At 42.7% G+C, this 26,111-nt stretch overlaps 1 protein-coding gene across 1 annotated transcript in view; it reads left to right on the top strand.

Moving 5' to 3' along the window:
* The window catches only part of NET1 (neuroepithelial cell transforming 1), a 65,033-nt gene that overhangs the window by 11,866 nt on the left and 27,056 nt on the right, over nt 1-26,111 (top strand). Inside the window, exons 2-3 of the mRNA XM_060279238.2 lie at nt 8,568-8,634; nt 13,694-13,753. Coding sequence (XP_060135221.2) covers nt 8,568-8,634; nt 13,694-13,753 — 127 coding nt within the window. The remainder of the gene's footprint in view (nt 1-8,567; nt 8,635-13,693; nt 13,754-26,111) is intronic.

Here is a 26,111-nt window from a genome sequence, read left to right as displayed (position 1 = left end):
TCCCATCAACGCTGCTGTTTGCTGTTCTGCTTTGGAATTAGAGTTCACTTTTTTCCTTGAGCATTGGCCATATATTTAATCCTATTTATTGCTGAGGCTGTAACAGCTGCTTAGTGCTAGGTCTTGGGTTTTGTTGGTCCTTACTGTCTACCTTAATTTTTCAGTTGTGTGCCCAGGCTTGCTTTCTTGCTTTCTTTTTTTAAGAGTAGGAGGCAAGAGATAAGATGTCCTAACTGATAAGCTAGCACCAACAGAGTGTGTTGGACTTGGACCTGTGAAGTCTTGTGGTGTGTTCTGCTGTCGACTCACTAGATGCTTTGGATTCTGTTGCAGTTTCTCCGCTTGCTTCCCTGTTTGTAAAATGGGGATAACTGGGAGCATGTTTTTGGACTCTTGGAGATTTGATGCAGGCTACAAAGTATCTGATATTTCTCCCAAACTTGGTTTGTTTTCTTATCTGGTTTAGAGATATCACTGTGAGAGGTATTCAGCACAATCCTACTCAGAGTAATGCTACTGAAGTTAATGGGCATGACTAACTTGATTTATTAGGTCTACTCAGAGTAGGATGCAGTTGGATACAGCCCCATGGATTTGCATGTCTGCTTCCCATTCCAAAACCTGTACAGGAGGATTTCCCAAGTGCCCTCATGCCACAATGTATGCATAGTAAGCATATGCATGCACCACACAGCTACTCATGTGCACCACTTACTACTCATACCCATGCACCACAATTAGGTTTGAATAAAGCTCTCTTCGACTCAAATAGAAAGGTCCTTTGAAGTCGTAATTTCAGTGCATGGGGTGGGTTTAGGTGGGAGACAGGGTGGGACCCTGAAGGACCAGGGAAGTCCTCTGTGAATGTACTCAGAATGAAGTCTTGCAGAGGTCACACTGTCATAACACTTTGCCCAGAATATCTTTTGAGTACATTTTGTGGTTTGAAATAGAATGCTGGACTCTGGCACTGTGAGAACCTTAAGCCACTGAAGCAGACATCCCCAAGCAGGTGCCTGCTTACAGTTGTCTGAGCAGGACTGTAATATTGCAGCTCTGCAAATAAAGCCATAAGGTGCAGGCTTTCCTACCTGTAGGTGGCTCATATTCTACCCAGAGATCCAAATGAGTGATTCTTTGCAAGCTTGGAATGTTGTCCAGAGTCAATTTCCTTTGCAGAGTAGCTTGGCCTGAACCTATTGCAGGTTGCTAGGCAGTTGGCTTGGACCAGAAGTCCCATGGGAGGAAAATCCGGAGAGAACATGAAAGGAAGGTCCTTCCTATAGGAAGTCTGCTGTTGGGAGATAGCGGAGGAGTTAAATGGTGAATTCGGGGTTGATGCATGGATGCTGCCATGATGATGTGGGAAGCATGCCAGATCACCACTGCCCTTCATATAAATTACTCGTGGATAATGACACTTTGTTAATATTCTCTGATGAGCTCAACTGTGTTGCTTCACCTTTTCAAGCTGGACAAAGAAGTTGAGGGCAAATGTTCTTGGAAGTCTGTCCCACTGCGCCATGGGACTTGTTCAAAAGCTGGCGTGTTTATGATTACAGCCATTGTTTTTGCTATTTAAAAGGAGGTGGGGGAGCACATGCACAGTATTGCTGAAACCTGTCTGAGGTGCCTAACGCCCCTTCCCTCAGAAACCCCAAAGGATATAAAAAGATCAAAGTAGTGGCTGCTGTAGACTGCCTGAAAAGTACAAGAAGTCCCGAAATCAACAGTAGCAGTCTGTCCTATTCACTTGGTTTCAATGGTCAGATTTTGTTTTGCACACGGACCCACCCACCAATTGCTACTTAACCTTTCCCACCCGATAGCACCTTAGAGACCAACTAAGTTTGTCATTGGTACACGAAAGCTCATACCAATGACAAACTTAGTTGGTCTCTAAGGTGCTACTGGAAGGAATTTTTTATTTATTTTTTGTTTCAACTACGTCAGACTAACACGGCTACCTACCTGTAACTTTTCCACCCAGTTGTGCCACTTTCATGGTTTTGCTGTATTAGAAGCAGCCACTAGAATTGCTAATTGAATCAGAGTTGCAAATTGCCAAATAGTGGCTCAGCCAGAGTGTTTTGGGAGTTGCTTTTCTCGGAGGGTAGAATTCCCCCTTAGATTTGAGATTTCTACCTTTCCCACTCCTAAGGATTAATTTTAACAATATGTTTACTGTATGTGAAAAGCTCTCTCTCTCTCTACACACACACACACACAAAACAAAAGTAGGGTAACAGTATAAGCTGTGTGCAGTGGGGCTTACTTTTTAATAATAATAATAATTTAATAATTTATTATTTATACCCCGCCCATCTGGCTGGGTTTCCCCAGCCACTCTGGGCGGCTTCCAACAGAAATATTAAAATACACTAATTTCTTAAAGATTAAAAGCTTCCCTAAACAGGGATGCCTTCAGATGTCCTCTAAAAGTCTGGCAGTTGTTTTTAGTAAACATGTAGAATTGTGGCCTTAAAAGATGCAAACTAGGTACAAATACATTGGGCTGAAAGCACTCCCTTTCCAACCTGGGAGTGAAAACTGCTTACTCAATTTCTGCCTTGTTGACAACTGACAACTCTAAAGCAGCAATTTAGAGGTGACTTGGAGGAGAAGCTGGACTGGAAGATATACTGCTACCTAAGGGGAGTATCCATCTCTCTTGTCTAATAGTGTTAGGTATCCAGGCTGTAAGGGATGTGGGTGGCGCTGTGGGTTAAACCACTGTGCCACTTGGGCTTGCCGATCGAAAGGTCGGCGGTTTGAATCCCTGCGACGGGGTGAGCTCCTGTTGTTTGGTCCCAGCTCCTGCCAACCTAGCCATAGCTGCCAAGTTTTCCCTTTTCTCGCGAGGAAGCCTATTCAGCATAAGGGAAAATCCCTTCAAGAAAGGGATAACTTGGCAGCTATGAACCTAGCAGTTCGAAAGCACATAGTGCAATTAGATAAATAGGTACCGCTCCGGTGAGAAGGTAAACGGCATTTCTGTGTGCTGCTCTGGATTCGTCAGAAGTGGCTTAGTTATGCTGGCCACATGACCCGGAAAAACCGGCTCCCTCGGTCTGTAAAGCGAGATGAGCGCTGCAACCCCAGAGTCATTCATGACTGGACTTAATTGTCAGGGGTCCCTTTATCCTTTACCTATCCAGGCTGTCATGTTCTGGCTGAATGGACCAATGTGTGTTGCTCAAGCAGGGAATGAAGAAGAAAACTTTGTTCTGTTGCATTATAAGGCATTCATATTTAGTTTCTAGTAATATGCAGTAATTTAGTAATATGCAGATTTATTAAGGTTGATCCATCTGTTTTAAAGGCAGATGACTGATTACGTAACTAAAAATGCTTTGAATACCTGACAGCTCTGCTATTTTTATTTTTTTTACATATGCATCTTTTGGGACCTTCAAAGGGTCCTCTTATCTATATTTTGGGAAGAATCCAAGCTTATTGTTCTGTTTGATGTTCCCAGCATGCTTCCTCCACAACAATAGATTGACAAGATATGCATATAGTGGGGATGGGTAGCAGGCTTTCCTTTGAGTTAAGCAGGCAGAACAGGAAACCTACCACAAGGGTCCAGTATATTTGGCTGAAGGGAAACACTCTTGTTTTTCCTTCTTCAGTTTACCTCCCTTGGTGCAGATTAATTCTGGAAGGGGAGAGGGTGGGGAAGGTTAAGCAAACAAGCTGAGCTTCCAGCCAGGCAGCCGAAAGGAACTTGCTGTCAAAGCATCTTTGGAGAGGCAAAGCAGAAATTAGAAAAAGAACCAGATGGCATAAACATTGAGATATGCTGGCCAGACTCTTGACTGCTTGCAAAGCAAAGGCACCATCCAACCTCAACAGGAGAATATCCTGTTCTGTTCTATCCAAGTGGATGGTGTGCACTGCTTCTCCATGATGGATTTGCCAGTGACAGTATTCAGTTCACTGCGTTACCCTACCTACCCATGGTCTGCTGGATGTGACTAAATGTGGATAGGGAGGCCTCATACCACTACACTTGTGTGCAAGTTGTGACTATGGAGCAAGACACCCACAATTTATTAATGTACTTATATTTATTTCAACAGCTTGTCTACCGCTTAATCACAGTTGTCTCTAAGTGATGTACAGGAGGCTAAAACTGAGTTAAAACAATAAAATCAGATCCCAATTAACAGCTGGCTGGATTAAAGAAGTCTTCAGCAAGGGCCAGAAGTTCAAAAGGGAAGGGGTCTTGTCTTACCTCAACTGGAAGTGAGTTCCATAAAATTGGGCCTACAATGGCTCTTGCTTGGATATAAACTGTACATCCGAGCCATAAGGTAAAGGTAAAGGTACCCCTGACCGTTAGGTCCAGTCGTGACCGACTCTGGGGTTGCGCGCTCATCTCGCATTATTGGCCGAGGGAGCCGGCGTATAGCTTCCAGGTCATGTGGCCAGCATGACAAAGCTGCTTCTGGCAAACCAGAGCAGCACATGGAAACGCCGTTTACCTTCCTGCTGTAGTGGTTCCTATTTATCTACTTGCATTTTGACGTGCTTTCGAACTGCTAGGTTGGCAGGAGCTGGGACCAAGCAACGGGAGCTCAGCCCGTCACAGGGATTCAAACCGCCGACCTTCTGATCAGCAAGCCCTAGGCTCAGTGGTTTAACCCACAGCGCCACCTGGGTCCCATACATCTGAGCCATAGGGGACCACTAACAGTGATTCCCCTGAAGAGAGCTGGGATTGAGCAAGGAATATAAGGGATCAGGTGTTCCATGAGGTATCCTGCACCCAAGTTGGTTAAGAACCTTGGAAAGACACTTGGAAAGTAGTAGGGCTTCCTAGGGATGACCTAGACCTGGTAGAGAGTACTGTATTTGTTTTGTATGCAAAATGTTCCAGCTGGTAGAGATATCTGTGGAACCCTGGAGAGCTGCTACCAATCAATGTAAGCAGTATTGAGCTAGGTGGAGCAATAACTCGGGAAGCTGCCTTGTCTTATGTTCCTAGGGATAAAAACCTGTCTCACCTCCAAATTGGAGGAGAGGCTGGGATGATGGTACAGTGGTGCCTCGCTAGACGAATTTAATTCGTTCCACAGGTCAATTCGTATAACGAAAAATTCATCTAGCGAATCCCATAGGAATGCATTGAATTTTCCCCCCAATGTCTTACAGGACATTCGTCTAGCGAGGCACCACTGTAACTGCAAATTATGGCTGGCTGAATAGTGTATTCCCGGACGGTCTTAAGAACAATTTGTCTGTGAAATTGAGAGATGTAAAAGTTATCCAGTCCCTCCACACCAATTTGGAGGTCAGTGGCTCCAACAATTTTTCTGTGGGGAAAGTGAGCAACTGACCAATTAGCATATTAATATAGACAAATATTATCTGTCTCCTGAGAAATCTCTATGTGGGACAAGAAGCTACAGTTAGAACTGGATATGGAACAACTGATTGGTTCAAAATTGGGAAAGGAGTACGACAAGGTTGTATATTGTCTCCCTGCTTATTTAACTTATATGCAGAATTCATCATGCGAAAGGCTGGACTAGATGAATCCCAAGCCGGAATTAAGATTGCTGGAAGAAATATCAACAACCTCAGATATGCAGATGACACAACCTTGATGGCAGAAAGCGAGGAGGAATTAAAGAACCTTTTAATGAGGGTGAAAGAGGAGAGCGCAAAATATGGTCTGAAGCTCAACATCAAAAAAACCAAGATCATGGCCACTGGTCCCATCACCTCCTGGCAAATAGAAGGGGAAGAAATGGAGGCAGTGAGAGATTTTACTTTCTTGGGCTCCTTGATCACTGCAGATGGTGACAGCAGTCACGAAATTAAAAGACGCCTGCTTCTTGGGAGAAAAGCAATGACAAACCTAGACAGCATCTTAAAAAGCAGAGACATCACCTTGCCGACAAAGGTCCGTATAGTTAAAGCTATGGTTTTCCCAGTAGTGATGTATGGAAGTGAGAGTTGGACCATAAAGAAGGCTGATCGCCGAAGAATTGATGCTTTTGAATTATGGTGCTGGAGGAGACTCTTGAGAGTCCCATGGACTGCAAGAAGATCAAACCTATCCATTCTTAAGGAAATCAGCCCTGAGTGCTCACTGGAAGGACAGATCGTGAAGCTGAGGCTCCAATACTTTGGCCACCTCATGAGAAGAGAAGAATCCTTGGAAAAGACCCTGATGTTGGGAAAGATTGAGGGCACTAGGAGAAGGGGACGACAGAGGACAAGATGGTTGGACAGTGTTCTGGAAGCTACGAACATGAGTTTGACCAAACTGCGGGAGGCAGTGCGAGACAGGAGTGCCTGGCGTGCTATGGTCCATGGGGTCACGAAGAGTCGGACACGACTAAACGACTAAACAACAACAACAACAATAGACAAATGGAGAGGCTCAGAAGCTTCCTGTCAAATCCCAGGGTGATTGCAGCTATTTGTTGGAGGAAGTCGTGCCATTGTTCAGTCTTCCTCAAGTAAATATTTAAGGGTTTCTAGTACGCTCAAATGGCTTGTCCTTTAGCACCAGAGAGCTCTGAGCATCAGTAAATACAAAGGAACAGAACAATGCCCTGACCCTCTGGATTCTACCCAGCAGAAGTAGCAAGCGGGGAGCCAGGTTCAGTAACTATCACCTTACTAGCGATGGTGGTTAGAACAAATAGTTTCTTCTGCATTGTAGCAGCAACAGTACATGCTAAATGGTAGATGTTTTTGTCTTCTCAGAATCGTCTCCACATCCCCCACAGATCACCTATCTATGACTTCTCTTCCCAGTTTTTAAAGATTGTACCTGCACAGGTTCCTGCATGTCTCCTATGTAAATGATGTAGAACAGGCATGTGTTTCCCATTGATTCAGCAGAGCACTGATGGAAGTTATACAGTTTACAGCAATTCATAGGACTTCCACCCGCCCAAATACTATGATGTAAACTGAAGCACAGAGTGGAAACATTATAGCCTGCTAGTTGTTGGAGCTTCATGTAAAAAGAAAAATCCATTATTTGATCAAATTAGGTGTTGTCATTGGCCAATTATATAAAACTACTCTTCTGAGATATTAAAAATCTGAGTTTTCGATAAAAGCTGTGGTGTCCAAAATAAATGAAAAGGTCTGTGCCTCAAGCTTATTAGACAGTGAAACTTGGAAGTGAACGTATTTGCTTAAGTCTGTTCTAGTCCTGGAGAATGACTTAAGGCAGTGGATTTAACACGCTTAAAAGGTGTATGTCGCACAACTGTGGTATTGTATGAAGTACTCCCTGGCAATGTTCCATCCTTGGCTACTGAAATACTGAGACAACATTGCAGTTGGAATATTTGTCAGAAACATATGGCTTCTTCAGAAACTGCAATTTCCACGGAGGTCACTGACATAATGGCAGATGTTCAGAAGCACAGAAAGAATAACAATATTTATTTCTTTTACTTTGTACCTTTATGAAAATTCAGGTAGTGATCATGCAAAGAAATAAGAGATTTTCCATTCTCTTGCACTGGAAAGCCAGGAACAGCTGTTCTGTTCTGATGAGAGCAAGCATGCAGAGACCTGAGCAGAGTCAGATCTAATTTTGGAAACTAAGCACTGGTGCCGAGATGGAAGATGTTAGGAATGGAGTGTTCCCTTCTCAGTTCTTGGTGTGGAGTTACTTGTGAGGGCATTTTAGTGGGCTGCAGTTTCATGATATTTATTATTATTATTATTATTATTATTATTATTATTATTATTATTAAAAGTATACCATCCTTATCTGAAGATCACAGGGCAGTTCACAACATAAAAATTCAAAATGAGAACACAGAATACATAATAAAAGAAAAACAAACAAAATGCCTTAGAATGTTAATCAGCCAAAAAGCTTGGTTATAGAGAAACATTTATGTAACTTACCGGCCAGTTACCTATCTCCTTGAGTAAGGTTCTTGAGTGGGTTGTCAAGGACCAGATCCAGGTGTACTTGAAGGGAACTCACTTTATAGATTCATTTCAGTCAGGGTTTAGGTCCGGTTTTGGAACAGAGACTGCTTTGGTCACCCTGTATGATGACCTCTGTTGGGAAAGAGACAGAGAAAATGTGTTCCTGCTAATTCTCCTCAACTTCTCACTGGCTTTCGATACCATCAGTCATGGTATCCTTCTAGAGTGGCTGTCTGAGTTAGGGGTGGGTGGCCCCACTTTGCAGTGGTTCCAGTCCTACTTGGATGGTCTTTTCCAGAGGGTGGTGCTTGGGGGAGTGCTCTTTGGCCCTGTGGAGCCATCAGTGTGGAGTTCCCCAGGCTTCAGTTTTATTCCCTATGCTGCTGTTTAACATCTACATGAAACTGCTGAGTGGGATCATTTAGAGTTATGGAGTAGGTTGTCAGCAATATGCTGAAGACACATAACACTGCTTAAAAGCTCTCTGCCTTGCATGGGGGCAAGGCTCACTTGGCACACTGGCACATGCACACATGTGTATGTATATCTTGTGCTAAATGTTCTTGATGGCAAAGTAGCCCGGAACTCTGTAAGAGCTTCAGGGTTTTCCTTGTAACTGCTGTCATAAAAAAAACTCTTTCTGTCCACAGGTACCCTCTGCGGCGAGGAAGCTCATTCACATTTCTAACTCCTGGGCCACATTGGGATTTTACTCTGGTGAGTAAAGCAAACAGCGTATTAATTCACAATTGGAATAATGAACAAAGAAACAGTTCTCTCAACTAAAAGTTTGTTCTGTGCCCAGACAGACAGCTACAGGTTTTTTCCCTTTCTGTATGCTGCTGGTGGTTAAACCAGCTTTGCTAGCTCTCAGATGGTAGTCAGTGTACCTGATCTGCCTTGCGAGACTTACATGATGTGCAGCAGTGTATTTCCATGTGCTAGAACAACGTCTGCCATTCATTTCTTCTTTCTGCATACTGTAACAGAATAATTTGACCGGCTATGGATTGGATTGAGTAGGATTTAAACAAGACCTGCCGAAGTCAATGTGACATATACAGCATCTACATTCAGGAACTGATTTTTTTAAATAAAAAAAATCATTCAGTAAAAAGATATTTCCCATCTCGAAATGTGTGTTCCCATTGTGTCTTGATTTCCTTACATGTAGTAGCTACTTCCACTCTTGCGGCTCAGAAAAGCATACTGCTTTTAGCAGGAACACTGTGTGGCTAGACAGCTAAAGTAATTTTATCTTCCAATTACACTTTCTGCTTACACATTTGTTTCTTGCCTGGGACTATCGGCATCATTGGAGAAAATAGTATTTCCCCCCCCCCCAATCCTGCTTATCGGAGATGGTGCATTTCAAACTTGGAACACAGGAGGCATGTTCAGACATTTGCCTGAACATGTGAACGCTGTATCTGTGGTGGGAGGCAGGGGCGTACACTCAGGTCTTGCCCCTAATGTCTCCATACATGTTACCCTTTATCAGGGTCCCCAGTCACATGGATATTTAGTCACAAGAACAAGTCCTTGCAGACGTACCCTGCTCATTAAGTGGAAGTTCATGCTGTTTATCTAGGGGGAAATGTGCTCCTCAAGGATGACTGACTATTATGATCTTAACTGTTGTCTCAGTTTTGATCCTGCGGTGACTAGCTAAGACTGGTCCTTCCTTCAAGGCAACAACCAAAAAAGTGATTACCTGTACAAAACTATGCTCCCACTCTGCCTACTTGAACCTCATCTTCCCACCACTTCCATTTCTTCATGAATTGCAGAAGCTAGATAGGGATGCTAAGGGTTATATCCAGCCATGTTTTACTCAGAGTAGACCCACTGAACCTAAGTGAAACTAAGTTAGCCACACCCATTGAGTTCAGTGGGTCTGCTCTGAGTATGAGTAACTTTGGATACAATTCAAATTATTTTGGATCTTGTGGAATGGAGGCCTATATACAGAGCATTGTCTGGATACCAAGCTGGATCACACTCAGGTTCTTCTATTTGCTTTGAGGCATGGGGCACTTGTCCGCTGGGGTTTTAATAGCTCGTATTCCCTTTTCTCAACCAGAGCAAATACTAGGAAAGAGCTGTAGTGGTAGGATACATGGTGTGCATGCATAAGGTTCCAGATTCAATCCCTGACATCTTCACCCAAAAGGTCATGAGGTACCAAGGAGAACTGCTGAAAAGACTGGAGAACTGCTGCCCATTAATAGAGTACTTGGCTGGATGGACTAGCAATCTGGCTGTCCCTGTGCAATGAAGCCACATAAGTTCAGTTTTAAGGTTGATTGCTGTACAAGAAAATGATGATAGTACAATAAGGCCATTATTTTTTATTGTCCTAAAAGCAAAGGAGTGAAAGTAGATAGGAATATGGGCAGCAATATTTATTTTAATCTGTGTTTTCCTATTCACCTATAAACAGTATATGCCTTTTTATCTTTTTATGTGAAAAATGGTTGAGACAGGAGAAACCCTGCAGGCCTTACCCTAACTAATGCAAATTAAGATGTGCCTCCAACTCCCAGCAGCTCCAGTCTGGGATAGCTAATGCTCAAGGGTAATGGGAGTTGTAGTCCAGCAACTTCTGGAGTTCCATAGGTTAGCCACCAAAGCACTTTTCTCTTACTTCATGGTACTGGTCCCGACCTTGTGCCATGTTTCAAATGCAGCATGAGGTCATGGAAGAACCTGATTTTCCCCGTTTTGAGCTGGTGAGGTTATAAGCAAGATTTTTGAAACTTGATGAATGCATATCTGCAAATGCACCCATGCAGAACACATAAAAAAGAAGTGCCAAGTCTCCCTTAAGTATGAAATCGAGAAGCAAAAGTTGGTGCCTGTCTGGTCTATTAAATTTTGCTGCTCAGTTTGCTTGTATGGGATTAGTGGAAGTGACTAAAATTAGCCATAAGGTAAATGGAGTACACTGGCTCATCCCACACTTCTATGTATCAGAAAATCCACCTAACCTTCAGGCTACTGATGCTGAATCAGAGCTAGAGCACCTGTAGCAGTAATAAGTGCTGTTTGACAGATATCTGTGCACTATAAACCTAGAAATATGGCTATAGAAATATTCCTTTGCTTTTAATTCCAGCCCCTTGGTAATAACTACGGATAGGTATTACTTCTCAGAATGAGACTATTTCTCCACTCCTAATCTCTTGAGGAGCTGCTTTTGTATACTTTTTGCTCTGTTCATTATGTTATTAAGGCTTAGGGTAAGTAAATGTCCTTTTAATAGAGGCTAGTTCCAGTAGAAGAGGATAACAAGATTAGATGCTATATATTACAAACCTGAAACTGTATTTATACAAGTTTAACAGACATGAATTGTCCCCAATGACATGAGGCTGCCAAGAATCCTGACCTTACCTGGGTAGTACAGCTCCTAGGGTTTCCTGATTTGGGAGATTATGACAAGCTGATTTTAAGCTTGTAGCAAGATGAGCCTGTAAATCATGAAAGGGAATGATTAACCTGACCTCAGCATCTCCTGGTTCCTGGATTTATCAATGTGAGGGACTGTCAGACTTGGACCTGGGTTCAAATCCCTGCTCAACCCTGAAGCTCATTGGATGACCTTGGGCTAGACACCATTTTTCAGCCTACCTACCTCCAAATTGTGAGGACAAAATGTGGCATGTGTGTGATATGTGCACACTTTTGAGTATCATAGAGGAGAGGCATGTTATAAAGGCTATTTTAAAATTAAGATTTGGTGTGGAAATAAAAAGAAGCCAACCTCACCCAAAGGAAGTTTCTCTACTTACAAATAAGAAGTCTCCTATTATCTGATACAATCATTGAATCACCCATTTTAGAAAGACGGGTTTTCTTTCTAATTAAGGGGTGTTTTTTTGTTTTATAGAATGTTGATGAACACTTTTTGCTGAGTCTTTAGACATCCTGCTTTTTCAGTCTGGTGCACTCTCAGAAATACTTTTCCACATGAACTGATCTCAGGAGGGTTTAAAAGTGTCATCCAGTCTGAGAAGAACGTATCAATCGGATAGCCCTTTGTTTCTCTGAGCCATTCAAGTGCAGGTTTTTTTAAGAGTCTGCATCTGATTTAGCAGATGTAAAACAGCTGGCTTTGCTGTCAAATGTCTGCTGTCTGTATGAATTGCGACTGGGCTGAGAAAAATGAAGGGCCCAGCCAAGGCAAGACCTATTAAAACTAGTCTAGCCAGTCTTAAAAACAAACCTCTGGACTTCCTTTAGAGTCTGGAGTTGGATGAGACTAAAGCCTATAGGTTGGCTATAAGCAGGGCGTAAAGCTGAATTGCAGAAACTAGGGTTTCTGAGTAAAAAGCACAATCTGAAATTCTTGGTAGCGTTGCAAGATTAATAAAAAGAAAACAATGTCTATTTTTAATGGTATTCTGACCAAGTCTGTATAGTTAATGTGCAAATCATCCCTTTGAATAATTTGCAGATATGTAATAGATATGGTTAGAAATTCTTTGAGGTGCAAAAACACTCATTTCTATGTTGTTCATAATATCATGGCATTATAATTTTTTGAATAATGTTTTAGAAAGTCATTTGGTGGAGAAAGGGGTATATTTCAGGTTGTTCTCCTTTGCTTCTCCTGCATGCTTCACTCTGTGTACACACACACACACACACACACACACACACACACACACACACACAACCCACAGTGCATGCATGGAGACTCACATTAAAGCATTATTCTGTCAGGGAGAGAAACAGTGCCACATGCAGCCTCTGTGGTGATAGAACTGTGCGCGCAACCACAATAACACTGTCTTGTGTTAAAGAGGGCTGTGCTACAGGGATCCCACATGAGGCTAAATATTTTTAAGATTAGAAGGGGGAATGAGAGCCATATGTGTTGTTCTCAGAGTATGGTCCTTCATGAACACAAGACCATGCTCTGGTGGTGGGACACATGCTGTATTCCTCTGACAATGGCCTGGTCGCTGGGAGGAAAGTTTACTTGCCACTACCAGAGGTGAACTGGTAAGGACATTATTATGCCATAGTTGTGATGTGTAGAACAGGGGTCAGCAACCTTTTCCAGCCGTGGGCCAGTCCACCATCCCTCAGACCATGTGGTGGGCCGGACTATATTTTGAAAAAAATAATGAACTAATTTCTATGCCCCACAAATAACCCAGAGATGCATTTTAAATAAAAGCACACATTCTACTCATGTAAAAACACCAGGCAGACCCCACAAATAACCCAGAAATGCATTTTAAATAAAAGGACACATTCGACTCATGTAAAAACACGCTGATTCCTGGACCGTCCGCAGGCTGGATTGAGAAGGCGATTGGGTCGCATCCGGCCCACGGGCCTTAGGTTGCCTTCCCCAGCAGAAGTGGGAGATAGCACACATCGGCTCTTATATAATGGTAAGCATAACTGAGAACTGTGGAATCCGAATGGGTTTCTTGTTTCATTAAGTAAATTCTTGAAAGAATTCCAGGTGTCAATAGTGACATTCATTCATGTTGCTCTCCTTCCTTTTGGATTTTCATTGTTTTCTTTTTAATCTCTTTCTCATAGGAGCACAAAGGAGGCAATAACTTCTAGGCAAATTGCTTGTATGTCAAGTCAAATGACGTTAATTGCCAGAATGAAATTCCTCCAGCTTGTTTACATCATAGCTGTAAAAAGGAGGGCAGCTTTGGGGCACGCAACACTTGGGGAAGCTGGTTCCTTTCAAGGATTTCAAAGCCAGGCACGTAACTCGTATAACTAGTGTTTTCTTTCCTTATAGAAGAGGAAGCGGAAAGAGAGAGATGATGATGTTGTCAGTATTTGTAGCCTCGATCTTAAGGTAATTAAAACATTTTTTTGCATGATTGTACTGATAAGCAAAGGTGCTGCATTCATTGAGGTTTCTGGTCCACCTTATATTGAAGGCTTGTGGTGGGTTTTATTATTTTTCTCCTTCTGTTGACCAACCATCCAATGTAGTTGAGAGGATATTGCTGTTTCCATTTAATTGATGGGAACTGAGAGATTGCAACTTTCCAAAGGCTCCACCCACCAAGTCTCCAGCTAAGCTGGCATTTTGAACTTCAGTTGCCAAGCTTCAGGCTCAGCACACCTACCTACTTGCCAGTGCTGACAAATCCAATACCTGAAAGAACCCAAATTTATTGTCTCTGATAATTGAGACCTCCAGACCTAGAGGGTGGTATCTTACTCTGTCCTCATAGTTGAAAGTGATGGACTTAAGTCCAGTGATTTCATTGAGTCTGCCCTTAGTATGGTGAGCATTGGATATCACCAGAGGCTTTACTACCTGAAGATTTTTGGTTTATTTCCAAACCTATCTCTGTGACCGTGAAGCCTAGAATGTTGCTACTTTGCTTTTTTATTACAGAATTCTAACTTTATTGAGCAATTACAAGAGGCAAGAATAAGAAACTGCTATAAAAATGGTTTCCCTTCAAGATACACAGTGAGATGGAAGATTCTCAATACCTGCTTTTGTGCATTCTTCTAGCAAAATGTCATAAAAGGGGGCAATTTTTCTGAATAATTATTTCTGTACCTTCCACAGCTAATATAATTTATCAACAGACATCCAACTGTTCTCCCTTCAAGCTTTTTCCTACCCATCTCCAACAAATTTCTCACTGCCTGACATTAGGGAATAATATTAAACTAGGTTTTGCTTGGTCTAGACGCATAGAAATTCATGGACATAACCTAGTCATGTCCATCAATTTCAGTGGGTGTACTCTGAGTAAACTTAGTTTAATACCACCCTTTCCCCCCCCCATTTTTCTAGCAGGGACTGTAAAATGCCAACTGTTTTTCTAGGATGACCTTCATTTCTCTGGTCTTTTTAATGACATCCATGCTGTAGAGCAGGTGTAGCCAACAAAGTGCCCTCCAGATGTTGTTGAACTACAACTTCCATCAGCCCCGACCATTAGTTCTGCTGGTGAAGCTGACGGGAGTTGTAGTACCACATTGGCTATTCCTGCTGCAGAATAACATTTCCCTGGGAAGACCCACCAGGCTATTCCACTGCATGTTTTTCCAGAAGATGAAGAGAATTTTTTAAGACTGTGCTGCTCAAAATTGCTTCCTTTTGTTGGTTTTGTAATCTTAATTCTAATGTGTGTTAATTTGAAATGTATGCTGCATAGCATCCTGAGCACAAAATGGAAAGGTAACTTGGACATTTTATGAATGAAAGAACACCTCTCAGTGCCAAAAGCAAGAACTTAGCAATGGTGAAAGGTTTGTAATGGTGAAACCTTGCAATGCACTGCCCCTTCTGGCATTAAGAGTATATCCTGTATTTTTCCTGTATGTGGCTTTATCTTTTCCTGAGCAATGTAACTAAAGTAAACGCTATGAGACTGAGGCATGCTAATTCTGATTTATGGGATCCCCAATCATTGCCTCCTTTGTTAATTAACGATTCTATTGTTTGGTCTTTTTATCAGCCTCAATTTTATTATTTCTCAAAAGTGGATTCACTGACCTGTGAATGGCCGTGACTGTTTTTTTTAAATCTAAGGTTCACATGTAGGTTCCTTCAGCTCAGAACAAGTGGGTATCAAAGCAGGCTCAGACAACAGAATTGTTGCTCTCTTCAGTGATTGCTTCATATCAGATTGCACAAATCTCCCTGTTCATCGGACTCCCCAAAACCTTGGAAGAAATGAGGCTTAGTATCAGCTCAGTAAATATACAAGTATCCAGAGATAACCACTGAAAGAAATACGTGCCTCTTCTCAGGTGGATAATAATTACCACTTTTACTGCCTTCACCCACTGCTGCTGCTGTTGTACATGGCACTGCAGCTAAAGTGTAGGCACTTCAGCTAAAACTTCTGGACTGCCTGCCCTTACACTCCCAGGCTGGGTTCAAGGTTTTTGAATTGTTATAGAAAGCTTTGCACAACCTGAGTCCAGGATGCCTTAAGGACCACCTGAGCACTTACATCCTAGCTTGGTCACTGAGATAGTCCTGGGGAGCACTGTTAATTATCCCTGTCTTTCAGAAGCCTGACTGGCTTCAGCTAGAAGTTGACTGTTTAGTGTCATGGGTCCCATGCTGTAGAATATTCTTCAGTGGGGATTCAGCAGGCAGCCTTGCAACTAATTTTCAGGTGTCTCTTAAAACCCTTTTATGCCAACAGTTCAGTTGTTTAAACTTATTCAGTGTGAGCCAGTCATTTATTATTAGTCTGCATTTCATTTTTATGATTATTTTGCATTGTTTTAATTGCATTTTATATTTATTGCACATATAAATGTTGTTGTCTACCACCCTGATATTTTATATGCGGAGGGGTGGTCTATAACTATTTTTGTCAATAAAGAAATAAATCTCCCAGCTCTCCTCATCAAAACTTTATCCTCCTGTCACTCTGAAGGCAACAAAGCCTTTGCTGAATCAGCATATTCTCACTGTACCTATTTGCTAATTGATACTTCTCTGGCTTGTCCTGCTGCTGCTAATCTCTGTCTTTTCACCTCTCCTGGCTTGTCCAACTGATTCAAGTGTGGAGAACCTGAGGCCCTGCAGATGCTGTGGAACTACAACTCACATCATCCATAATAATTGGTCGTGCTGGCTGGGTCTGATGGGAGATGAGAGTCCAACAATATCTAAAGGACCCCCAGGTCTCCAGCCTTGGTCTAAGTCAGGCATCCCCAAACTTCGGCCCTCCAGATGTTTTGGACTACAATTCCCATCATCCCTGACCACTGGTCCTCTTAGCTAGGGGTCATGGGAGTTGTAGGCCAAAACATCTGGAGGGCCGCAGTTTGGGGATGCCTGGTCTAAGTGACCATTTGTATGTTCTGCATAAGGCTTAGTGTAGTCTTAATACGAAAAATGTAGACATCAGTATTAATTGGCTTGATAGAATCCAACAGAGTGCTTTTAATTCATTGAAATGGCTTTCTGTTCTGTCGCACACAGTTAAGTGCAATGGTACTGTTGTTGTTTAGTCGTTTAGTCGTGTCCGACTCTTCGTGACCCCATGGACCATAGCACGCCAGGCACTCCTGTCTTGCACTGCCTCCCGCAGTTTGGTCAAACTCATGTTCGTAGCTTCGAGAACACTGTCCAACCATCTCGTCCTCTGTCGTCCCCTTCTCCTAGTGCCCTCAATCTTTCCCAACATCAGGGTCTTTTCCAAGGATTCTTCTCTTCTCATGAGGTGGCCAAAGTATTGGAGCCTCAGCTTCACGATCTGTCCTTCCAGGGAGCACTCAGGGCTGATTTCCTTAAGAATAGATAGGTTTGATCTTCTAGCAGTCCATGGGACTCTCAAGAGTCTCCTCCAGCACCATAATTCAAAAGCATCAATTCTTCGACGATCAGCCTTCTTTATGGTCCAGCTCTCACTTCCATACATCACTACTGGGAAAACCATAGCTTTAACTATACGGACCTTTGTCGGCAAAGTGATGTCTCTGCTTTTTAAGATGCTGTCTAGGTTTGTCATTGCTTTTCTCCCAAGAAGCAGGCGTCTTTTAATTTCGTGACTGCTGTCACCATCTGCAGTGATCAAGGAGCCCAAGAAAGTAAAATCTCTCACTGCCTCCATTTCTTCCCCTTCTATTTGCCAGGAGGTGATGGGACCAGTGGCCATGATCTTGGTTTTTTTGATGTTGAGCTTCAGACCATATTTTGCGCTCTCCTCTTTCACCCTCATTAAAAGGTTCTTTAATTCCTCCTCGCTTTCTGCCATCAAGGTTGTGTCATCTGCATATCTGAGGTTGTTGATATTTCTTCCGGCAATCTTAATTCCGGCTTGGGATTCATCTAGTCCAGCCTTTCGCATGATGAATTCTGCATATAAGTTAAATAAGCAGGGAGACAATATACAACCTTGTCGTACTCCTTTCCCAATTTTGAACCAATCAGTTGTTCCATATCCAGTTCTAACTGTAGCTTCTTGTCCCACATAGAGATTTCTCAGGAGACAGATGAGGTGATCAGGCACTCCCATTTCTTTAAGAACTTGCCATAGTTTGCTGTGGTCGACACAGTCAAAGGCTTTTGCATAGTCAATGAAGCAGAAGTAGACGTTTTTCTGGAACTCTCTAGCTTTCTCCATAATCCAGCGTATGTTTGCTATTTGGTCTCTGGTTCCTCTGCCCTTTCGAAATCCAGCTTGCACTTCTGGGAGTTCTCGGTCCACATACTGCCTAAGCCTGCCTTGTAGAATTTTAAGCATAACCTTGCTAGCGTGTGAAATGAGCGCAATTGTGCGGTAGTTGGAGCATTCTTTGGCACTGCCCTTCTTTGGAATTGGGATGTAGACTGATCTTCTCCAATCCTCTGGCCATTGCTGAGTTTTCCAAACTTGCTGGCATATTGGGTGTAGCACCTTAACAGCATCATCTTTTAAAATTTTAAATAGTTCAGCTGGAATATCATCACTTCCACTGGCCTTGTTATTAGCAATGCTTTCTAAGGCCCATTTGACTTCACTCTCCAAGATGTCTGGCTCAAGGTCAGCAACCACACTACCTGGGGTGTATGAGACCTCCATATCTTTCTGGTATAATTCCTCTGTGTATTCTTGCCACCTCTTCTTGATGTCTTCTGCTTCTGTTAGGTCCTTACCACTTTTGTCCTTGATTATGGTAATCTTTGTACGAAATGTTCCTTTCATATCTCCAATTTTCTTGAACAGATCTCTGGTTTTCCCCATTCTATTGTTTTCCTCTATTTCTTTGCATTGCTCATTTAAGAAGACCCTCTTATCTCTCCTTGCTGTTTTTTGGAAATCTGCATTCAGTTTCCTGTATCTTTCCCTATCTCCCTTGCATTTTGCTTGCCTCCTCTCCTCCGCTATTCGTAAGGCCTCGTTGGACAGCCATTTTGCCTTCTTGCATTTCCTTTTCCTTGGGATGGTTTTCGTTGCTGCCTCCTGTATAATGTTACGAGCCTCCATCCATAGTTCTTCAGGCACTCTGTCCACCAAATCTAAATCCTTAAACCTGTTCCTCACTTCCACTGTGTATTCATAAGGGATTTGATTCAGATTGTATCTTACTGGCCCAGTGCTTTTTCCTACTTTCTTCAGTTTAAGCTGGAATTTTGCTATAAGAAGCTGATGATCTGAGTTACAGTCAGCTCCAGGTCTTGTTTTTGCTGACTGTATAGAGCTTCTCCATCTTTGGCTGCAGAGAATATAATCAATCTGATTTCGATGCTGCCCATTTGGTGATATCCATGTGTAGAGTCGTCTCTTGTGTTGTTGGAAGAGAGTGTTTGTGATGACCAGCTTGTTCTCTTGACAGAACTCTATTAGCCTTTGCCCTGCTTCATTTTGAACTCCAAGGCCAAACTTGCCAGTTGTTCCTTTTATCTCTTGATTCCCTACTTTAGCATTCCAATCCCCTGTAATGAGAAGAACATCCTTCTTTGGTGTCATTTCTAGAAGTTGTTGTAGGTCTTCATAGAATTGGTCAATTTCACTTTCTTCAGCACTGGTAGTTGGTGCATAAACTTGGATTACTGTGATGTTAAAAGGTCTGCCTTGGATTCGTATCGAGATCATTCTGTCATTTTTGAGATTGCATCCCATTACAGCTTTTTCCACTCTTTTGTTGACTATGAGGGCCACTCCATTTCTGCTACAGGATTCTTGCCCACAGTAGTAGATATGATAGTCACCCGAACTGAATTCGCCCATTCCCTTCCATTTTAGTTCACTGATGCCCAGGATGTCGATATTTATTCTTGTCATCTCATTTTTGACCACATCCAGCTTACCTCCACTCATGGTTCTTACATTCCAGGTTCCTATGCAATATTTTTCTTTACAGCATCGGACTTTCCTTTCGCTTCCAGGCATATCCGCAACTGAGCGTCCTTTCGGCTTTGGCCCAGCCGCTTCATCAGCTCTGAATCTACTTGTACTTGTCCTCCGCTCTTCCTCAGTAGCATGTTGGACGCCTTCCGACCTGAGGGGCTCATCTTCCAGCGTCATAACTTTTATATGCCTGTTGTCTTTGTCCATGGAGTTTTCTTGGCAGGGATACTGGAGTGGCTTGCCAGTTCCTTCTCCAGGTGGATCACGTTTAGTCAAAACTCTCCACTATGACCTGTCCATCTTGGGTGGCCCTGCATGGCATAGCTCATAGCTTCTCTGAGTTATTCAAGCCCCTTCGCCACGACAAGGCATTGATCCATGAAGGGGATCAATGCAATGGTACTACCTAACCCAATACATCTGCTTAGTGGTTATAATTCAATATTTGTTTTGAAAAGGTGTGGCTGTCTACATTAAGATGGCATTGTTTCATTTTGACTCATTAAAGCAAAAATGCTGCTATTTTCAGAAGCACGTAGCTCATACACCCCACAGCAACTGGGTTCCATCTCTCTTGCAGCTGGTATGAATTATTGCAAAGGTCCTGTCTGAATGACATTTGCTTCTGAACATGCACAACTGTTAACATTCAAAGCCAACAAGGTGGAAGGTTAGATCTTAGTTTTCAGCAGTTCAAGTTTGTCTTGCTGACGTCACTGTAGGATTGTAAAAATCCCTGACCTTCCTCCAGCGTTCAAGCTGACACATTTGGAGAAAAAGAGAGAAACAAAGAGAGAAAGTATTTTTATTAGAGCATGAGGTTGGTGAAGGTCTGTGCCAACAAATGTTGATCGATGGCAAAATATCTTGTCTATTTTAAGCTGATGACAGTATCTTTCAAGTGTTTGCTCCCTTTGCCTTTAAGATTAATGGGTGAAGGTTGCTTGGGGGCCCTGTTGGTCCTGCTACCTTTCCAGAAGCCTCATCCTGGTTGGGCCCAGTATCCAGGTACCAAACAGTAAAGGTCGAGAGCCTAGAATTCAATAAATGAGTGGCTGTTCTGAGCGGTGAAGAGTGAGGCTGTGGAGACAGCTGCAGCACTGCAGGTGGATTGAAGGGACAAGAATGCATGGCCATTTTAGATTCAGTTGACTTTGGAAGTTTTGAACTTCTTGTGGCATTGTGAATTCTTCCTCAGATTGATAAAGATGGTAAAGCATATTTGATGCAGACCCTGGTCTTGAAACTGTGAAAGGTTGGGGTATGTTCTTAGTGTCACACTTCACTCGGGGGTTCTCCCTTTACTGCTAAATCTGAGAAATACAGGCTGTCTGCTTCCTAATTTTCCCCTGCTTTCATGAGAGAACTTTCTAGTGCTTGGTGAGCTCCTCCCCAGCTCATGGGGATCCCAGTCCACACTATTTGACAAACTTCAGTAGTCTGCCAAATTTGTAAGCATAGCTATGGTTGCAGCTGCACTGTGAAAGATAAATTGTATGGTTTAGATGCTTAGCTTTCTCTTAGGAAATGTAGTTATGTGAAGCTGGCAGGAATCTTTGAAAAACTGTGTACTTGAACCCATGCACGTGTATCTTTCCACTGCATTCTCATTTCACTCCTTGTTGAAGCAGTTCTACTATACTTGCAGTAAAACTGCCTCTGACGTGCCATAGCTTGTCTTGCTAACATTATGGTGATAGCCACCAACTTGGATGGCTTTAAAAGAGGATTACCCAGATTCATGGAGGGCAAGGCTATCAATTGCTACTACCCATGATGGCTTTGTTCTGCTTCCATTGTTGGAGGCATTGTCCCTCTAGGTGCCAGTTGCTGGGACTCCCAAATGGGCAAGGTGCTGCTGTTCTCATGTCCAGCTTGCTGGCTTCCCACAGACATCTGACTGGCCATTGCGAGAACAGGATACTGGATTAGATGGGCCATTGGCCTGATCCAGCAAGCTTGTCTTATGTTCTTATTGTGCACTGTCATAAAACTAGGCTTCCTCTGGTTCTTTGAGGGATCTCATGAATTAAGTGGATCAGTACTTATTAGCAACCCTATGACTTGGCATTAGATAAAGTCTTCATTGTGTATACTGTGCTACAATGCTAAGCTCTGCTATTATGTAAGTTGCAAACTAATGATTCATGCCAGGTGAAGCCTAAGGTGTGTGTATGTTCAGAAGGTGTGGGCCCAATGTTTATTAGCAACAAGATTGCGGGGGCCTCAGTATCCAGCGCTGAGTCGAAGAGAAGTACAGTGCAGCTTGCAAAGGGCACGATGAAGCTATCCTTAGTAATCTCCAGTCTAGTCTGTGCTCTAGGTCCTCAAAAGCCTGGTAAGGAGTACTGTGAGAATTTGTTACGCGAAAGAAATAGGAATTCTGTGCCAAGAAAATATAAGTGGTTTTTTAAAAAGAAGTTTTGTACACTAAATGTAGCAAACCACATAAACAACGGCGCTTGGAATTGAGACCACTGTTATAGGAAGATACTGCCTTTTACCATGGAAAGTCAGTTAGATAGCATGAGTAATAACTGATTGACATCCTCTGTGAATTTGTCTAATCCTGCTTCAGAGCGACCTGAGCCAGTAGCCCTTGCCATAAACTATCCACTGTGTGAAGCTACATGTGCAACAGAATGCAGGACCCTTGGCACATGAAGGGCTGGAGCACCTTTGTTACAAGAGAAAGCTAAAGATTATGGCTTTTTACATTAGAACCAGGGTGGGGATCTGGAGCTGGCCAGTGGGCCGGATCCCTAATGCCCCCACCTTCTGTGGACCTACTTTGATAGGTGGGTGGGACCACCTTCCTGTCAATCACTTGATGTCACAATGATGTCAAAGTTCAGTGGGAATCACTGGAAACCTCCAACCACCTGCTCAACTGCTATAGTGACCTACTTAGAAGGTGCACTCCCAGCTCCAATCAGCTAATTGGTGCTGGAGGTGCATATTCCAAGGGGCATGCTCCATTTGCTTGAAGCACTATTTTAGCCGAGTGGTTTGAATGCAAACTACTTCAAGAAAACAGCAAGTTTATATAAAAGTGAGCTTCCGGTTTCAAAAGATCTTCCTCTGCTTCTAACTAAGGGGAAGTCCTTAATGCATCTGATCTCAGTGAGGATTCCTGCCAGCACCTGTCAGCTGATGGGCACTGATGGAGAGCCTCACTTGTAAAGGAACAATTGAGAGCATCAGGCATGGGGCACATGGGCATAATTTGTGGGGAACAGTCTTGCAGGCCAAATTGGGCCTGCACCATACCTAAAATAGGTTTGCATACTAGAGAGTCCCCACCACTGCTTTAGAAAAAAGACGACATAAGAGGAGACATGAGAAATCTACTAAAGTTAGACATTATGTGGAGAAAGTGGGTTATGATTTCCTCCCTCCCTTTCCCACAGTTCTAGAACTTGGTGCCATTCAAATTGATGGGCTGTAGACCTAAGGATGACAGTATTCAATGCAGCACATAATTCATTATGGAATTTGCTGATCCAAGATGTGACTACCGCAAATGTAGGTGGTTGTTTAAACCACCTGAAAGGAGTTTAGACAAATTTATGGTCAGCATCTCATATCTATGGCTGTTAATCGTGATGGCCAAATGGGACTACAGTAGAGGGGCATTACCATCAAGCCCTGTGCCTGAACTTTCTACAGACTTCTGTAGAAAATGAGGTGCTGGAGTAGGCAGACTTTTTTTTGTTTAATTGAGCTGCCCCCCTTTTTTTATTAAGATGACTCTAGATTTGTCCGGATAAAGTTATATTGCATGGTAAACTAGCTTCTTGGCTGTTGCTGCTTTACAGTAGTCAAGCAAAATACAGGTGGCAACCATTTTTCACGGGAGTTCCATTCCTGACCCCTGTGTGCATCAGTGGAGCACACATTAACTCCACCCCATTCTGCCCACCACCCCTTTTCAGACCACTTCTAGGTTGGCAGAGACCAGTGTGTGCATGATTGTGCATCAATTGGACGAGTAAAATGGTCGCTGTTAGTAGTAACATAAACCAGTCCTTGGGGCTGACAAGCTGGAACGTGTCCAGAGGAGGGCAACCAAAATGGCCAAAGGCCTGGAAACGATGCCTTATGAGGAACGGCTTAGGGAGCTGGGTATGTTTAGCCTGGAGAAGAGAAGGTTAAGGGGTGATATGATAGTCATGTTCAAATATATAAAAGGATGTCATATAGAGGAGGGTGAAAGGTTGTTTTCTGCTGCTCCAGAGAAGCGGACACGGAGCAATGGATTCAAACTTCAAGAAAGAAGATTCCACCTCAACATTAGGAAGAACTTCCTGACAGTAAGAGCTGTTCGACAGTGGAATTTGCTGCCAAGAAGTGTGGTGGAGTCTCCTTCTTTGGAGGTCTTTAAGCAGAGGCTTGACAGGCATATGTCAAGAATGCTTTGATGGTGTTTCCTGCTTGGCAGGGGGTTGGACTGGATGGCCCTTGTGGTCTCTTCCAACTCTGATTCTATGAAGTAAAAGAACCTTTCATGGGGTTAGAGCCGTGGTTCTCAAAGGGTGTGGCAGGAAAGGATGGCAAGTGTTGCAGGAAGATTCAAGGACAATTCAATGAAACATTTAAACAATTCATTGTAGTATAATATAGTATAGTATCAAAGTAATTTTTTTGGATATACAACCAGAAACAGTATCCACACCTCTCTTTAAGAGCATTGGTTATTCTTCTACTACAGTGGTACCTCTGGTTACGAACTTAATTTGTTCCAGAGGCAGTTCTTAACCTGCAACTGTTCTTAACTAGAGGTGTGCTTTCACTAAGGGGGCTTCTTGCTGCTGCTGCGTCGCCGGCACACAATTTCAGTTCTCATCCTGGGGCAAAGTTCTCAACTCGAGGTAACTTCCAGGTTAGTGGAGTTTGTAACCTGAAGCGTTTGTAACCTGAGGCGTTTGTAACTCGGGGTACCACTGTATTCTCCACTACATATAGTGGAAAACAGGGGTTTGTCATATGTGTCAGAGTCGAAAATCCCTGCTCACTGCATATAGCAAACAGGGATTTTTTTGACTCTGACAAATATGAAAGATCATAAAAGAGAAAGGTTTGTTTGTGTCAATGAGGAGATGAGAGTTTGTCTCAAATTAGACCTAATATAAATGAGATTACCTGGCAAAAAAACAAGCTCACACCTCTCACTGAGTTTGCATACATACTGAAAGTACATATGTAAGAGGCTCGTTTATAATTATAATTTGGGAATGACTCATGTTCTCATGTGTAGCTGCATTGTTTTATACTGTATGGGTGTCCCATGATCATATTATAAAGTACCGTAGTTGTGTTCTGTGTTGCAAATCAAGCACTGCTAGGAGTTGTTTCTTTTTGTTTTCCAATGCATTTCTTATTGATTAAAAAATTGGTGTGGCCATGAGCAGATTTTTGTTCTGAAAGTGTAGCCAAGAGAAAAAAGTTTTAGAACTAGTGGGTTAGAGTACGGTATATGACTTTCTTAAAAGCATGGCCATTACTCTTATACCAGATAGATGCTGCTGTAAAAAATAGCATCCTTTCCCGTGTCGGGTACCACTTTCAGGGCCCACAATTATAGGACCCCTAGTCAGACATGGCAGCTGAAACTCACTCATTTATCTTGGCCAGCCCTGAAAGATAAATGATTACGGTAGTTGGAGATCAGCATTTAGGATGAACTGCCAACTGGACCACCCAAGTCATGAGGAGAAAATAACTATGAGTGTATGGGTTAGCATATAAGTTTAAATAAAGAATATAAAGTAGCTTCAAATTTGTAGTGTGGTGGCTGCTTTTCTCCCTTCCTTTCATGTAAATCTTAGCTTGTTTTTACATCAGGAGCTTATGGCAAAGCTCTTGTATTAACACAGGCAGAATGTGAAAGAATAAAGAGAAGGCTTTATTTGATTTTCTGTGCTTTCATCCATCTTGAATGTTGATATTTGAATGGTACTAGTGATGGCCTATACCGCTGAATTTCAATGGGGGAATGAATTGTAGAAAAAACACATCTGTGCTGCTCCACTGTAGTTGAGCTTTTTATTTATATAGTCCATCTTAACTGCAGAGACATCCCATCAGCCTAATAAAATGCTGTGTTCCAGACTGCATGTATACATTATAGGAGCCAAGCAACCCCTTTGTCTGCTTACAAGAACACAGCTTTACATTTTTGACAGGGACATAAATATCTATTGCTGGAATGTTAAAAGCAGGTTATAGCCAAGAAGTAATGTGGTCAAGCAGGTCATATGGGCTAACTTCCTATAAGTAGTCATTCAAACAAAGCTGTGTATTTTCCCGAAGAGCTAAAGCAAGCAGTAATTTTCTCAGTGTATGTGCATTCTGGTCATAGCATTTGATAGATGACCCCTTTGACAAGGC

Source organism: Zootoca vivipara, chromosome 9 (assembly GCF_965207765.1).
Source record: "Zootoca vivipara chromosome 9, rZooViv2.hap1.1, whole genome shotgun sequence".
Lineage (NCBI taxonomy): Eukaryota > Metazoa > Chordata > Lepidosauria > Squamata > Lacertidae > Zootoca > Zootoca vivipara.
This window is presented reverse-complemented; position numbering and strand designations above follow the sequence as displayed.